This window comes from Schistocerca serialis, chromosome 2 (genome assembly GCF_023864345.2).
Source record: "Schistocerca serialis cubense isolate TAMUIC-IGC-003099 chromosome 2, iqSchSeri2.2, whole genome shotgun sequence".
Taxonomy (NCBI): Eukaryota; Metazoa; Arthropoda; class Insecta; order Orthoptera; family Acrididae; genus Schistocerca; species Schistocerca serialis.
The window spans coordinates 1,016,698,004-1,016,716,229 of record NC_064639.1 but is presented as its reverse complement, the minus strand read 5'-3'; the positions used below and the strand labels follow the sequence as shown (position 1 = coordinate 1,016,716,229).

Below are 18,226 nucleotides of genomic sequence, written 5' to 3'. Positions count from 1 at the left end.
TTTCTGATGATACAAGTATATTAATGACACCCAACAAGCAAGAAGCAGCTGAGGAAACTGTAAATAATGTCTTTCAGAAAATTATTAAGTGGTTCTCTGCAAATGGATGCTCACTAAATTTTGAGAAAACACAGTTTATACAATTCTGTACAGTAAATGGCATGTCATTGATAAATATAGACTATGAACAGAAGTCTGTTGCCAAGGCAGAATACTCAAAATTACTGGGTGTGTGCACTGATGAGAAATTGAATTGGAAGAAACAGATTGATGAGCTGCTGAAACAGTTAGGTTCAGCTACTTATGCTATTAGGGTTACTGCAAATTTTGGTGATAAGCATATCAGTAAATTAGCCTACTGTGCCTGTTTTCATCCACTGCTTTCATATGGCATCATATTTTGGGGCAATTCGTCATTAAGGGAGTAAGTATTCATTGCACAAAATCATGTAATCAGAATAATAGCTGGAGCCCACCCAAGATCACCTTGCAGACATTTATTTAAGGAACTTGGGATATTCATAGTACCTTCGCAATACATATATCACTTATGAAATTTGTCATTAATAAACCATCCCAATTCAGAAATAACAGCGAAATGCTTAGCTACAACACTAGAAGAAAGGATGATCTTCACTATTCTGGATTAAATCTCACTTTGGCACAGAAAGGGGTGAATTATGCTGCCACAAAAATCTTTAGTCATTTGCCAAATAGTATTTGAAAAAAAAAGAATTATTTTATGTAAAGAAAACTTATGTTAAAGTGACACATTCCACATCATTACGAAATGTCGTATTCATGATCTATGGAACAAGGATTAATGTATGTATGTATGTATGTATGTAAGGTGTATGAACAGCAAATACTATGCTTATAAATTTCAAGTACAAAGAAATGAAGTAAGTGAGATACTAATGACGAGGTATTGAATAGAATTGGGGAGAAGAGGAGTTTGTGGCACAACTTGACAAGAAGAAGGGACCGGTTGGTAGGACATGTTTTGAGGCATCAAGGGATCACAAATTTAGCATTGGAGGGCAGCGTTAAGGGTAAAAATCGTAGAGGGAGACCAAGAGATGAATACACTAAGCAGATTCAGAAGGATGTAGGTTGCAGTAAGTACTGGGAGATGAAGCAGCTTGCACAGGATAGAGTTGCATGGATAGCTGCATCAAACCAGTCTCAGGACTGAAGACAACAACAACAACAACATTTTGTCATGTCCTTATCCAGTGATGGAACATGTGATTCATTCTCTCAGGTATCTCAAATAGTCCCAATTTGGTTCCCAAAGCTTCCCCAAACTCCGGGGACATTGGTCCCCACACTCCAGCCAGAGAAGCAACAGCCTCCCCTGGCTCCTCTCTCATGGAAGGGGTCTTCGGGACTCTCCCTTCCAAGGTCTCCCTCCACAAATACAAAAGTGGACACTAGCCAATGGCTGAAGGAGCCATGTGCTGCTGCTTGAAGGGCTTCACACTCTTCCTGTGTCTCTACCTCAGGGAAGCCCTCCCAGCAAGTCCTTGAAAGAGCAGCGAGAGGGCAAACTGATGAAGAAGAAATTGGTTAAGCAACGTGAGACACCAATACTCCCTACCAGTTTTGCATTTGAGGACGAGGTCAAGATTTAAGCATCCCCTGAGGACCTGGATCTCGCCGACACTTCAGATGCAATGGTCCTGGCTAACAGCACACAGTTGATGGCCATAGGTGACCCTGAGGCATAAAATGCCTCCTCAGTCCCTCCATGTCTTCCCAGATGACTGACAGCATCATCCTCCAGTGGAACTGTGGCAGTTTCTTCTCCCATCTCGCTGAGTTATGACAACTCTTAAGCGTTATAACTGCCTTCAGTGTTGCCTTTCAGGAAACCTGGTTTCCCGCAATGCAGATCCCCACCCTTTGTGGCTATTGGGTGTTCTACAAAAGCCGTACTGACAGACAGAATGTTGGATGGAGTCTGTATCTATGTCCGTAACTCTGTCAATAGCGAACCTGTGCCCCTTCAGACATCTTAAGAAGCTGTGGCTGTCAGGGCAACGTCAACGCAGGCAGTATCTATCTTACCTGTAGTGATATACATCTCTACATCTTTACATTTGTCCTCTAGCCATTCCTGCTTACTAATTTTGCATTTCCTGTTGATCTCATTTTTGAGATGTTTATATTCCTTTTTGCCTGCTTCATTTGCTGCATTTTTGTATTTTCTCCTTTCATCAATTAAATTCAATATCTCTTCTGTTACCCAAGGTTATCTAATAGCCCTCGTCTTTTTACCTACTTGATCCTCTGCTACCTTCACTGTTTCATCTCTCAAAGCTACCCATTCTTCTTCTACTGTATTTCTTTCCCCAATTCTTGTCAATCATTCCCTAAAGCTCTCCCTGAAACACTCTACAACCTCTGGTTCTGTCAGTTTATCCAGGTTCCATCTCCTTAAATTCCCACCTTTTCGCAGTTTCTATGGTTCATAACCAATAGATTGTGGTCAGAGTCCACATCTGCCCCTGGAAATGTCTTACAATTTAAAAACTGGTTCCTAAATCTCTGTCTTACCATTGTATAATCTATCTGATACCTTTCAGTATCTCCAGGCTTCTTCCATGTGTACAACCTTCTCTTATGGTTCTCGACCCAAGTGTTAGCTATGATTAAAATTCTACCAGGCAGATTCCTCTTTCATTCCATACTCCCATTCCATATTCACCTACTACGTTTCCTTCTCTTCCTTCTCCTACTATCGAATTCCAGTCACCCATGACTATTAAATTTTCATCTCCTTTCACTATCTGAATAGTTTCTTTTATCTCATCATACATTTCATCAATCTCTTCGTCATCTGCAGAGCTAGTTGGCATATAAACTTGTACTACTGTGGTAGGTGTGGGCTTCGTATCTGTCTTGGCCATATACATATACTGTATGTATAATTTTCTTTGAATAAATGGCATGAATAAGATAAAGCTTCTAGTACTTCTTTTGCGTTGAACACATTATTGTATTCTACATGGGGTAAATTGTTATGCTTAACAAGTGTTTCACATCCCAAGTAAGATTCTGGAATGAATTGTTCAAATTTCCCCTGTATCCCGAATTATTCCGTCGTCATGACTTAATTTTGTCACTGAATTAAATACACAAGTGTTCTCAGTATTTCGCTAATAGCCATTGCCATTCATGTTTTGATGTAATAAGGCACTTGATTAAAATAAAAAATGGAACCAACCAGTCTAATGCTCTTTATGCCAGTGTATTACTTAACCTTATGTTGCTAGTCAGTCTCAAGCAGAGCTAATAAACATGAAGTGCTTCTTTTGGAAGAGTCACAAGTAAGACTCCCTCTCTATAACTTGTCCCTCATGTGGTATTTAACAAAGAGCATACAAGATTTCAGATGACTAGCATGCACTGCCAGTTCCCCACTCTTAGGCAACAAATTCGTGTATCCATTTCAAACATTTGAAAAGACAGTGTTCATTTGAAAACCCTTTTATAAACACGCACTTCGGCACCACATCATCTTCCTGTGGTGTCTAACAAATATGCCACTTTCACAATCACTTGAGATTGAAGCAATGTGACCAGCATCTGTCTGTGTAAAGGAACAACGCCCATTGGCATCACATTTTAAGACAGGCGTCTGCTTGGTGCCAGTGTAGTCTTTAGAATGTGAGACTAAGCAATATGACCAGCAGTTTAACTTGGAGCACTCCTAAAGAGTGTGATTCTCTTGGTCTTAAGAAAGGAAACAATGTTCTCTGTAGCAGTGCATTTTAAACATGCATTTTGCTGGTGCTGGTGTTGCCTCCAATTCACTCACTCACGTATGCCCCACCCCGGCTAACCTTGGCCCTCCCACAGAGTTATTGTCACATGGCACAGTAACCACATAGAGCACTCAGCCCCACATTCACTTGGCCTGCCCATGTGTGAAAAAAACGTTGCTGTGCACTCGTTTCTTCGTGCTCAACCAGGTGCAAAATGTTTGATGACCAGTATTTGCAAAATAATACAGGAAAATTAAAGAGACCGTTGGAGAAAAGAGAGCCACTTGTATGAATATCAAGAACTCAGATGGAAACCCAGTTCTAAGCAAAGAAGGTAAAGCAGAAAGGTGGAAGGAGTATAAAGAGGCTCCATACAAGGGCGATGTACGTGAGCACAATATTATGGAAATGGAAGAGGATGTAGATGAAGATGAAATGGGAGATATGATACTGCATGAAGAGTTTGACAGACCACTGAAAGACCTGAGTCGAAACAAGGCCCCGGGAGTAGACAACATTCCATTAGAACTACTGACAGTCTTGGGAGAGCCAGTCCAGACAAAACTCTACCATCTGGTGAGCAAGATGTATGAGACATGCGAAATACCCTCAGACTTCAAGAAGAATATAATAATTCCAATCCCAAAGAAAGCAGGTGTTGACAGATGTGAAAATTACCGAACTATCAGTTTAATAAGCCATGGCTGCAAAATACTAACGCGAATTATTTACAGACGAATGGAAAAACTGGTAGAAGCCGACCTCGGGGAAGATCAGTTTGGATTCCGTAGAAATATTGGAACACGTGAGGCAATACTGACCTTACGACTTATCTTAGAAGAAAGATTAAGGAAAGGCAAACCTACGTTTCTAGCATTTGTAGACTTAGAGAAAGCTTTTGACAATGTTGACTGGAATACTCTCTTTCAAATTCTAAAGGTGGCAGGGGTAAAATACAGGGAGCGAAAGGCTATTTACAATTTGTACAGAAAGCAGATGGCAGTTATAAGAGTTGAGGGACATGAAAGGGAAGCAGTTGTTGGGAAGGGAGTAAGACAGGGGTGTAGCCTCTCTCCGATGTTATTCAATCTGTATATTGAGCAAGCTGTAAAGGAAACAAAAGAAAAATATGGAGTAGATATTAAAATCCATGGAAAAGATATAAAAACTTTGAGGTTTGCCGATGATGTCGTAATTCTGTCAGAGACAGCAAAGGACTTGGAAGAGCAGTTGAACGGAATGGACAGTGTCTTGAAAGGAGGATATAAGATGAACATCAACAAAAGCAAAACGAGGATAATGGAATGTAGTTGGATTAAATCAGGTGATGCTGAGGGTATTAGATTAGGAAATGACACACTTAAAGTAGTAAAGGAGTTTTGCTATTTGGGGAGCAAAATAACTGATGATGGTCGAAGTAGAGAAGATATAAAATGTAGACTGGCAATGGCAAGGAAAGCGTTTCTGAAGAAGAGAAATTTGTTAACAGAGATTTTAGATTTTAGTGTCAGGAAATCGTTTCTGAAAAGTATTTGTATGGAGTGTAGCCATGTGTGGAAGTGAAACACAGACGATAAATAGTTTGGACAAGAAGAGAATAGAAGCTTTTGAAATGTGGTGCTGCAGAAGAATGCTGAAGATTAGATGGGTAGATCACATAACTAATGAGGAGATATTGAATAGAATTGGGGAGAAGAGGAGTTTGTGGCACAACTTGGCAAGAATACGGGACCAGTTGGTAGTAAATGTGATCACAAATTTAGCATTGGAGGGCACCATGGAGGGTAAAAATTGTAGAGGGAGACCAAGAGATGAAGACACTAAACAGATTCAGAAGGATGTAGGTTTCAGTAAGTACTGGGAGATGAAGAAGCTTGCACAGGATAGAGTAGTATGGAGATCTGCATCAAACCAGTCCCAGGACTGAAGACCACAACAACATTTGCAAAATACTTGTTTGTTATGCAATAGATGAAATCATTCTTAAGTGCCTAGTAGGGATTAAGGGAACACTATGCACATGAATTCATATCAGCTGAATTTATTCAATACTTAGGAGACACTATCGAGTCAACTGCTCTGTCAAAAATGTTTCACACAGATGATAGAGGAACAAAAACCAAATGCAAAACCATTGACATGTTCAGAATAGACTTTTATGGGAGTAACAAATATGTGCATAACAAATGATTTTGCAACTGCTGTCACATTGGACGTCACTGCTCTTAAAACTAACAGAACTGAGAGAAAGCAGTGCATTGTACCGTAATGAGTTTAAGAGAACTTCACTTACAATAGAGTGTAGAAACCCTGTCAAATAATTACACTAGAAATAATGCTGTAAAAACTTAAATAATGTGATCAGAGGGTTCGGCTGTCTGTATTATCCACAGGAAATTACTAGCTCAAATGATAAAAGTTTAAAAAATGATGAAACTTACTCATAAATTAGTCAAAAAGGAAGATAAAATCAGGAGAAGTGGTAATTTGTTATTTTACTTCAAAAAGGAGGGACAAAATGAGGAAGATAAAGATGAAGAAAAATGAGAAAGAGAATGAGTAGAGAAAAGGGGGGGGGGGGGGGGTGGGGGGATATGTTGTTGGACCCGTAATATCCAAACTGCACAGTCATACAGGCAGGCTCAGTTGTTGTCAACTAAGGATTTGGTTTCAGAACTACAATCAGTAATAAATTCTAAAAATACTACCACAGAAATAAAGAGCACAAATTATTCTGTATATGATGTATCTTGTAGGATGTTAAGGCAGATCTCGTCTTTCATAGAGAATGTTACTTGTTAGCCACCCGATAAAACTGATGTGTTTTATGATGAGATGGTAATCCATTGTATTGGAGACAAGCATGTCACATCCAATAATCCTCTCTCCAAATCTCTCTGCCCCCTCTCCCACCTGTCTTCTTCCCCCCTGTACCTCTACTCTCACCTTTCTGGGTGTTTCTTCTTTCCCCCTTTTACTCTGTTTGTTCCTTGATTTACTTATGTCATTATATTCCAAGCATTGGAACATGGGGCTTCGACAAAAAATCCCCAGTAGACTCGGTTTTCTGCCATTGTCTTCAGCTCTCCTCATGTTGTTCCTGCTGCTGTTGCTTCTCTCTTCTCTGCCCTCTTCTGTGTTATCTTGTCTTCCTCTTTTATGATGGCTGTGGGTATCCTGATTGAGGACTTTCTTTCTCTATTGTTGTTTGATTTTTGGACAGCATGTGTCCAATCCACTTCCATTTTCTTGCCTTTATCCGCAGTATGAGCAACTGTGGAACCAAATGAATGAGAAGCATGTGGACTTTATGTTGAAATGGCCATTAGATGGTCAGTGTATTACTGGTAGAGGCTGACATCAAACAAGATTAGTTTGGGTCCCAGAGAAATGTAGAAACTCATTAAGCAGTTTTGAACCTATGACTTATCTTAGAAGATAGGTTGAAGAAAGGCAAGCATCTGCAGATTTAGGGAAAGCTTCTGACATAATTGTCTGAAATACTACCTTTGAAATTTTGGAAGTAACAGAGATAAAAATACAAGGAGCAAAACACAATCTACATTTTGTACAGAAACCAGACTGCTGTTATAAGAAGCAAACTGCATAAAAGGAAAGCAATAGTCGAGAAAGGAGTGAGATGAGATTGTAGCCTATCTCTGATGTCCTTCAGTCTGTAGATCTTCATTCAGCAAGCACTAAAGGAAATCGAGGAGAAGTTTGGAACCAATATTACAGCTCAGGGAAATGAAATAATACCCGTGACTTTGTAATTCTGTTAGAGAATGGCATAGAATATGGAATTCCAGTTGAATGGAATGGCCAGTGATGTCAAAATATGTTAAGAGGTAAACATCAAGAAAAGTAAAACAAAGGTAATAAAATGTAATCAAATTAAATGAGCCAACACAGAGGGAATTATATTACAAAATGAGTTGCTAGAAGTTGCAAATGAGTTTCGCAGACTGGACAGCAATAAAACTAAAGGTAGCCAAAGCACGAAGAATATAAAATGCACTCTTTCAATCACAAGAAAAGTGTTTTTGAAAATGAGAAATTTGTGAACACTGAATATAAATTTAAGTTTTAGAAAGTCTGTTTTGAAGGTATTTTTCTGGAGTGTAGTCTTATATGAATGTGAAACATCCACGGTATGTAGTGCAGACGAAAAGAAAACAGAAACACTTGAAATATGGTGCTACAGAAGAATGCTGAAGATCACAAGGATAGATTATATAAGTAATGAAGAGGCACTGCATTGAACTGGGGAGCAAGGAAATGTGTGGCACAACTTGACTAAAACGAGGTATTGGTTGCTAGGACACATCTGAGGCACCAAGTATGAGGGTGGTTTGAAAAGTTTTCAGAATGAAATAGAAAAAAGGTACTTACATCACTGAAACTTTTTTATTTTTCAATGTAGTCTCCTTGTAGATTAATGTGCTTGGTCCAGTGATGTTCCAGTGCCTTGATCCCATCTTGACAATGAGTTTCCTCCAGGCCTGCAAAATAGTTGTCAACTCCAGCTATCAATTCTTTGTTTGAAGTGAATCTTCATCCACCAAGAAAAATGTTCAGTGGGAACAGATGGAAGTCAGACAGAGTCATATCAGGTGAATAAGGTTGGTGTGGCAACAATTCATACCTTAGTTCGTGTAATTTTGCCATGGAGACGGCACATGGTCAAGAGTCGCGGCACCCATCTTGCAGATAATTTTTTAATTTTTAATTCTTCAGTTAAAATGTGATATAGCCTTTCAAATGCCATCTGGCAAGCATGAGCAATTTCACACACTTTCAATCAGCATTCTCCATGACCATTTGGTGCACTTTTGCAATGATTTCTGGAGTAGTGACACATCTTGACCGACCACTGTGCAGATCATCATCTAAGCTCTCCTGACCAAATTAAATACATTTGTCCACCTGGCAACAGTTGAATATGAAGGAGCAGAGTCCCACAGTGTATTCTGGAAATCGGCATGAATGTCCTTTGCTTTCATACCTTTCTTTACAAAGTACTTAATCATTGCTCGAATCTATTTTCTTCTTCTTCTTCGTGGCAACGACAACAGAGCCACATCACCGCCACCGCTGTCTACCAGGAGCACTGATGTGGCACGTGTTTACAGGCAACAGTCCAATGAATATTGTGTGAACAACTCATTGCACTAGTGTTGATCTGTTGTGGTGATTCCAAGAACTTTTCAAACCACCCTCATAATTGTCAATTTGAAAATGGGGGAAAGTATGGGGGAGTTAAAATTGTAGAGAGAGATAGCAATGCTTGATATAGTTAGCAAGTTAAAATGATGCCATAGCTATACAGAGAAGAAGAGGCTTGTACAGGATAGACTACTGTGGAGAGCTGCATCAAACCAGCCTTCGGACTAAAGACCACAACAAGAACAATTTTAAAACTTCCAGGCAGATTAAAACTGTTGAGACAAACTCAGGACCTTTGCCTTTCGCAGCAAGTGCTCTACCAACTGAGGTACCCCAGCACAACTCACGACCCATCCTCACAGCTTCACTTCTGCCATTACCTTGTCTCCTACCTTCTGAACTTCACAGAATTCTCCTGAAAAATTTGTGGGGCTAGCACTCCTGTAAGAAAGGATATTGCAAATGCATGGCTTGGCCACAGCCTGTGGGATGTTTCTAGAATGATCTTTCACTCTGTAATGGAGTGTGCTCTGATATGAAACTTCCTGGCAGATAAAACTATGTGCTAGACTGAGACTCAAACTTGGGACCTGGAAACTTCCCCAGGCTGTGGCTAAGCCATGTCTCTGCAATATCCTTTCTTCCAGGAGTGCTAGTCACACAAGTTTCACAGGAGAACTTCTGTGAAGTTTGAAAGGTAGGAGATGAGTTACTGGTGGAAGTGAAGCTGTGAGGGTGGGACATGAGTTGTGCTTGGGGAGCTCAGTTGACAGAGCACTTGCCTGTGAAAGGCAAAGATCCTGAGTTCAAGTCTCAGTCTGGCACACAGTTTTAATCTACCAGAAAGTTTCATATTAGTGCACACTCCACTGCAGAGTGAAAAATTAATTTGAGAACAACTTTGTTTAACTTCATTGCCATCAACTACCCCCCCCCCCCCCCCCCCCCCGCTCTCTCTCTCTCTCTCTCTCTCTCGCATACACACACACACACACACACACACACACACACACACACACCTTTTGCTTAACTTCATTGCTCAACCCCCCTCAAACACACACACACACACACACACACACACACACACACACACACACACACACACACAGTGACAATTATTGAACTATATGAAATAAAATCATCATAACTTCTGAACGGTTAGTATTAGGATGTTAAAGTTGCGCGGTTGGCTGCGGGGCATGATGGGAGTTAGTATGGTTAGTTTGGTTTAGCAATGAAGCCCAATTGCATTTGGATCGGTTCATCAGTAAGCAATATTGATGCATTTTGGGGGACTGAGAAACTGCATTTCGCAATCGAGAAGTCTCTTCACCCTCATTGGGTGATGGTGTGGTGTGCTGTGTCCAGTCTGGGAATAATTGGTGTTATATTCCTTGACTGCATGGCGACTTCCAAATGGTATGTGAAGATTTTCGATGATAATTTCATCCCCATTATTCAAAGTGACTCTGGTTTTGAGATGTGGTTCATGCAAAACAGAGCCCAACCCCATTGATGCAGAAGAGTGTTTGATGTCCTGGAGGAGCACTTGGGGGACTGCATTCTGGCTCTGGGGTACCCAAAGGCCACTGGCTTGGGCTTTGATTGTCTGCCATATTCTCCAGATCAGGCCCTATGCAACTCCTTTTTGTGGGGCTGTATTAAAGACAAGGTGTACAGTAATAACTGCAAAACCCTTGCTGAGCTGAAAGCAGCCATTCAGGAGGTCAGCGATGGCATTGATGTTCTGACACTGCAGTAGGTCATGCAGAATTTAGCTGTTGGTTTGCGCCACATCATAGTCAATGATGGCAGGCATATCAAACATGTAGTGACGTTTACATGTTGAATAAAATGTGTGCATGGCATAGTTTGTAACTAATGTATGTTTTCTTTTGTGCCTTAAAAATTGATATAAGAAGTGGCAAAACTGACATAAGAAAACATGTTTACTGTATATTCCAACATAGCTGTAGGATGTCTTTTTTTATTTTTTGTCAGCATACAACTCATTTACTTTAATTGTTTATTTTCTGTTTTGTTTTATACATATTAACCTGCCATTCTGTCATTTTATAAATCGGGTAAAGTGTTGTACAGTCCTGTGCATTCTATAAGGAAAGCTCTTTGTCACTTCTTGCAGTCACATTCCAATCAATGTATCAACAATAATAAAAATGGAAACAAAATAACAAGCTCTGAAAATTATAAGATGAAAAACAGAACTCAGAAATTGAGCTCTGTGATTGTACCTCACTGCATATCATGTGAACTGGCAGGATATTGTACATAATCTACACAGAGGGCACAGTATTTCTGATATTGCATTATATATTTTAAAAATTTTGATCTGCACAGTAATATTACACACTCTTTCAATATAACCTATACTTTCAATTTTATTGTGTGAACAGAAATATTATACCAATAGCTTTTAACCCATGGCTTCATCCACTTCACAAATGTCAATGCAAATACAAGTCTTTTCAAACATTTTTACATGTCACCTCTTCTTAACCCCACCACCACCCCTAGGTGCAGTAGGGCTATCTATATGCATAATGAGTCATGTTTGTAGAAAGTTTGGTAGCAATTGCTCGAGGGGGTCACAGAGAGAAATATTACTGATATGTCAGTGTCTTTGCATCTACATCCCTCACCAACTCCAAGCGTTAAACATTGACAGGACTGTCACCAATGAGCCTGGCAACCCTGAAAACTATGGATTTGATATTAATATGAACCATCATTCAAATTTTTTTTTTGCCATCGCTTCTCACCCCCACCCCTGCCCTTGGGGTAGTAGGGAGAGGTTACCACTACAGTATTTTTATACAAGTAATGGGTCATGTGTACAAAAAATTTGGTTGACTTTCCTCCTGACAATTGTGTTTTATTTTTCCATGTCACCCTCACATCAACCCCATGAAAGATAGGAGGTTCTTACCCCACAGTGCTTTTTTCCAAGAAGTTGGTGATGAATTTGGTTGATGTAGATCCATTGGTTTAGGATGGATGTAGAATGTGTATGCATACATTCATACCATTCATACAAATAAAAGATACAGAAACTAAAGGAAGTGAAGAAAAAGAATAGTTTCTGGGGGGGGGGGGGGGGGGGGGACACCAAGCACATATTGTAACTTCTGTTCATACCTGCGGAGTTCTGAGAAACTGATATCAGGAGGGAGAATCCAGGGGCATGTTTGATGAAACGGGCACCAAGATCACGCTTATGCCCATTCATCTTGACTGATAACCTGGTTGTCTTCATACTGATGGTGCCTGTTTTACCAGAGATGCCTTCTGGATTCTGCCCCCTGCCACCAGTTTCTCAGAACTGCTGTTATAACATATACTTGGTTCTCGCCACCCATCTGGTCTAATCTACTTTAATTTCTTTGGTCTCAGCAATTTTTTCAGTAACTATCCCTTTTATTCACTCCCTTTTAGTTTTCTACATCTTTTATTTTCTGACTTATCTATTGACCCCCTTGCCCCCCCCCCCCCCCCCTCCCCACCTGTCTGCCATATATAATGCACGTAGTTTTCTGCTTGTTTGGACTCTTGTATGATGTTTTGTCAGTAATCTCTGTCTTGCTTATTACCCTATCTTCCACCTTTAAGCTCTCAGGTTTTTAAATCTCATCTGATGCAGTCCACAACAATCAGCCTTTCCTTCTCAGCCTCCCTCGACCCAGAGTTCTGGGCGACTTTTCCATAACTTTTCCAAAGCTCACCAGCCCTTTTCCTTCACCCCTTTTCCTTTCCCTTCAACCCCCCTGCCAGAAGAAGGAGCCGCAGTCTCTGAGTGCTTGCACATTTCCTGAACCTTTACACATGTTCTCTCTTGCCACCGCATGAGGAGTGCCTTTCTTATATAACCAGGGCATCCACAATTAAAGTTCCAGTTTCAAAACACTGTAAAAGGACACCTGTTGCTCAGAATGAAGTAAAATTTGAACAGCATATTGTTGATGCAGTGGGAAATGTCATGGTGTTGGGGAGAGGGGGGATAGTTGACTAATAGGTGGCACTGTAAGTGTCAGAATATGCACACCAACAGACACGCAGCACATGGCTGTTGCTCAGTTTGCATCCGAAATGCCCAACATTACTGTCTTCATCTAGGATCATGCGCTGATTGTAAAGCTCCTATGTGAGAACAGTGATTGTGCACCAGCAGCTGCAGAGAGATTCCAGCCACCTAAGGGTATGAAAAAAGGCATTGGTCCAGTGTCAGCTAAGGGTCTGGAGAAAATGATTACAAAATTCAAAGAGACAAGTTGTGTTGGATTACAATGTGGCAAAGGGAGGAAAGCAGTTGAACCAATGTCAGTTGAAAACATGGCCACACCATTGCAGGAAGGGTCAGGCAGTGTGCAAACATACAGTGCATGGGGAGTTGCTCGAACATTATACATGCTTGTGAGCACGGTGCATAAAATCTTACGAAATGTCCTGCATTACTATCGATACAAAATCACTCATGTTCAGGAATTGCTTCCTGTTCGCTTGCCAGCAAGACAAATGTTCACACTGGAATTTCTTGCTCCCATGAAAGTGGACATTGAATGGCCTTGGAACATTGTGTGGACAGCAAAGCTCATTTCCTTTTCCAAGGACATGTCAGTAAGCAGAATTGCAGGATATGGGCAATGGGAAATACAAAGACCCGTCAACCAGTACCACTTCATTCTGCAAAGTTGACTGTGTGGTCAAGTTGGGGTGTTTTTATTGTAGGGCTGTCTTTTTTTGAGGAGATGAGTGGTGCAGGTCCTGTTACCTGTACTATCACTGGTAAATGCTATGAGTGTCTTTTTGCCCACCAATGCCATTCCAACCCTTAAGCAGCTTGGATGTGTGGGTGGGGTGATTTTTACATGAGGTGGAGCTCCTCCCCATGTTGCACAGTCAGCAAAGTGGCTGCTGCAGAGGCATTTTGGAAATGCTAGAATTATCAGCCGTCATTTCCCTACTTCTGGCTATGGGGCTGTCTGAAAGATGATGTGTTCAGTCCTCCAATTATGAACATAGCTGAATTGAAGGCAAGGCATGCATTAAGCAGTGCATTCTGACCCCTGAGACATGCCAATCTGTTCTGCAAGTTGATTTCAACTTGGGGCAGAAAACTGTGGACAGCATATTGAGCATGTCTTGTACCAGTCACATGACAGAAACCAATTTCATCTTGCTTTATATGTGGTTTTTGGCCCCAGGACAATTAAAAAGTAACATTATTTTGCTACAAATCTGAGAGCAGACGGCTCCTACAAATTTATGTCCATCCCACATCGCGTACTGCAGATGGCAAGACGATTCACTTGAAAAGGTATTGTGCAGTGTTGTCCAATCTGAGCTTTCATCCCACCTCCAAAGAGAAACAGAATATTAAACCCAATTTTAGTTCCATTCACGTAGTGTGATTTGTAATAGTCATTGTTCACCTGTTAACATTGTTCATTGGCAACTATTCAGAGAGGTTTTGAGGATTTCATTGTTATGCAGACTGTATACAATAGTAAAAGGAAATATATATGAAATTTCAGATTTTCTGGAGGCTCAGCAGGGATTATTAAGAGACCCAGCACATGATCTTCGAGCAAAATGCCTCCATACATTCCAGTTGGCTCTGGAGACAAAACGAAGCAAATTTGTGGCTTATGGTTTGACTGGATTACATGTAAGTTCTACATGAACATTAAAAATTGTTTTTAGTTTGCATTTGTTGGTGATATAGTGGAAAAACAAACTGCAACAGCTTTTCACATAACACAGTGAAACAATAATGCAGAACAATTTTCATTTATTTATTGAAGCTCTAATGACACAATATACAGTATTATAATTAAGTGAGCAGGTAATAAATATGAGTTGCAGACTTGTAGTTTCTATTTTGTGATTTTACATGTGTGTAACATGCTACAGTGATAAACCATTGTAAATAAACCTTCTGTAACGAAATTTGTGTTATTCAAAATTTATTCAAATTTTATTTTTTATCAGTGCATAATCACTGATCTTATCCATATGATTTTGCTATTAGCCATCTAGTTTTTTAACACTGTTTTCATAAAAACTATGGAGACACATCTCAAGCTGTAAACAATTGCTTCTCTACATAAGTTGTGACACACCGTCCACAGAGAGTGACCCACACATATGGAAGTTGCGTTGTGACAGATTTGAGCTGTAGGGTGAATTTTTGAGGGCAGTCTGATTCCGATCAGCCAATATATGTTGGGTTATAGCTGTGAAATAATGTGAAGGAGCTGCACAGATCTGAACAGGGTGCCACATCTTTTGAACAATGGGCAGTTAGAATGTGGCAACAAAGATCACAGTAGTAGGAAGCATTAATGATACAACATTCCTGGAGAAATAAGATGAACGAAACGCCTTTACATTTCCAGAATACTATACCCATGAGCTTCGCAGCAAACATCAAAGTGCTGATTTTTCACTGGTGCCCCCATGCTGCAACCCTACAACTACATACTGTCTCCTTTTTATATTGTAGTATGATGATGGACTCAATTATCACAACATAATTTGCACCAGAAGCACCACCATCTCCCTTAAAGTAGAAAAAAAAGTGTGTAAACATTTCAACTTGAGCAGCCTGAGTTGCCACATTTTTAGTGCACTGTCCATTCAGATTTAGGTTATCCTTGATTTCCCTAAATCATTTGAGGCAAATGGTTCCTTTAAGAAGTAAGTGCCTTGATCTCCTTCCCTGTTCTTGAACAATGTGAACTTGTACTTCTAATCCTTTTCAACTCTTGAAACTTGTGCACCTATTTCAACAACCATGGAACACAGTAAGCTGATTCATTCCAGAATTCCAACTCTTTCCAAGTGACTGATTGAATATTTGCGTCAGTGAGTTAAAGTTTTACTCTCATTTCAAGCGTAGATCAGCACAGAGTACCTGGATATTATCTACTGCGGTTCTGGTGTTATACAGTGAAACGTCCCCTTTGAACAATTATACACGACTGTCCTTAAACTGATACACAATATTTTTTTTTTAGCGCAACACAGTCTGACTTTCAAAAATCCCTACAAAAGAATGGCCCTGACTAACATTAAACTATACCTTTCACAAATCACTTACCTCACAAAAATCTTCGCTGCTCAAGCTACTGCAATACAGCGAGCGCCACTACTGCCAGCTAAATAAAAGATTGAAACTATGGAAGGCACTAACTACTGATAGGGATAGTTAGCAAATGAAAGATATTAGTAGAGAACAAACAATGTATTTACCTTGATATCATCATATATAAATATAGCAGTTCATGACAAATTACAAATCTCCGCCATCTCTCTCCCCACATCCACCACTGCTGGCGGCTCACCTCCAACTGCGCAACGCTACGCGCTGTTCACAGCCAGCTGCCTAACACTACAATGGCGAGTATTACAACAATGCAAAGCAGCCACAGACTGCACACAGCACAGCCAGTGATTTTCATACAGAGGTGGCGTTACCATAAAAAAACCTAAACAGCCTACTTACATAGAGAAAACATAAACAGCCTACTTACATAGCCCCCATGCTCCCCACAAAAAATTTTACAAATTTTTTTGGGCACTGGCCAATACATATTTGTTAAAATTTTTTTCACAATTACAATAACAAAGAAATCAAAGGCACACACTTATTGATACAATGTTGGTCAAAAGCTAAAATTTTCTCACAGTCCATAAAGACAGTCCTGATTCATCACAGTAAAATTACAGTGTTTTTCTTTTTTTTTTTCAAAGTCTGAACAGTAAAAGAGAATGCACACAGAAGTAGTGGATTTCCATGCAGTCTTGAAGAAGTAGTGTCCTTCCATCAGAAAGACAGTGCTGACTCTTGACATGCTGACAGGTAATGGGCCACAATGGATCAAACCCACAGCGGAGTCAGTCGAAGTTTTGAAGAATATTGGTAGTTAGGTCATCACAGAGCAGACCCACTGTAGTCCTGGTAGAAATTACGGTACTGGTGGGCCACCAGAGGTGCAGACCCACTGCAGTCCTTGTAGAAATAATGGTATTGATGGATCATCAAAGATGTAGACCCACTGTAGTCCTTGTAGAGATAATGGTACTGGTGGGTCATCAAAGATGCAGACCCACTGTAGTCCTTGTAGAGATAGCCAGCAGCCATCTGTTGTGACTGTGCAGGTGCACAATCACCATTGAAGAGTCTTGCGGATAATATAGCAAGTCCATAAACCACCACTTGTGCACTCACAAAGTTTTTGAAATTGTCCTTAGAACCAGCAATGCTGTTATCCAGTCCCTTGCTGAGTTATTAACACACGTGCAAACACTATCAGTCCCTACTTCTCACATATTGTCCATGTACTATGACCAACAGAAACGTGTGCAGTGAAATGTTACTTAATTTGAAGAACTGGTAACAATTACAATTTGGTAACATAAAAATGCAATAACAAAGGTACAAAATACATCATTAAAGAACATAATAATACAGATAACATTTGTAGTACAGGCTTTACAAAAGAATCGAACTAACATATACATCAGTGTTACAGGAATTATGACATGAGTACATACATTAAAGATCAGAGTAACTTTCGAAACATCAACTTCACACATGAGCATTAAACAGAACAGAATTAATAATGTCTAACATCTTTACAAAGTAAATAACATATTATTAATGCCAATTATATTCGAGGATAACAGTATTCCTCATCATAGTGAATGTAGCTTAATATTAAAAGAAAAAAAATTCTATGAAACTACACAGAGACAGGAAGAAAACAAATACACAAGGGTACACAAACATATAGTGGGATAACACAAAAGGGAAAGGACAGGGTTTGTTTTACTGCAGTATTTTGCATGGAGATCTCCCTTTGTTCATCATTATTCCCAAAAAGTCCTATCTAAGCCTGCCTTCTGTATTTTGTTCACATCCTCTGTCAATAATAGTTTTTCTCCACTGTACAGTATCCTATTTCTTATAAATTTATAATAGTTAGTTTCTTATATAGTCTACCCCCTCTTAAGCTAACTTAAATCTACTGAGCTCAGATGCTAAACTAAGGGACGAGGCAATGCAGCAGCACATAAAACAATTAATATAAACAGCAATAAAAAAAAAATGGAAAATCGCAAAGCAAGCTACAGTAAATCTAAATTACCAAGCAATTCAACATTACAACTAATATGAGGCAATGCGCAGCAAACAAAAAAATAAATCTGGCTTAGCAGAGTAACACAAATTAAAGTTCAGTAGCACTATGCCTGGCAAACAGCAGCTTATA

The 18,226-nt window shown here is 39.8% G+C and overlaps 1 protein-coding gene across 1 annotated transcript in view; it reads left to right on the top strand.

Annotated features, from left to right (window-relative positions):
- Positions 1-18,226, top strand: part of LOC126458432 (brefeldin A-inhibited guanine nucleotide-exchange protein 3) — a 325,613-nt gene that overhangs the window by 3,683 nt on the left and 303,704 nt on the right. Inside the window, exon 2 of the mRNA XM_050095487.1 lies at positions 14,486-14,619. Coding sequence (XP_049951444.1) covers positions 14,486-14,619 — 134 coding nt within the window. The remainder of the gene's footprint in view (positions 1-14,485; positions 14,620-18,226) is intronic.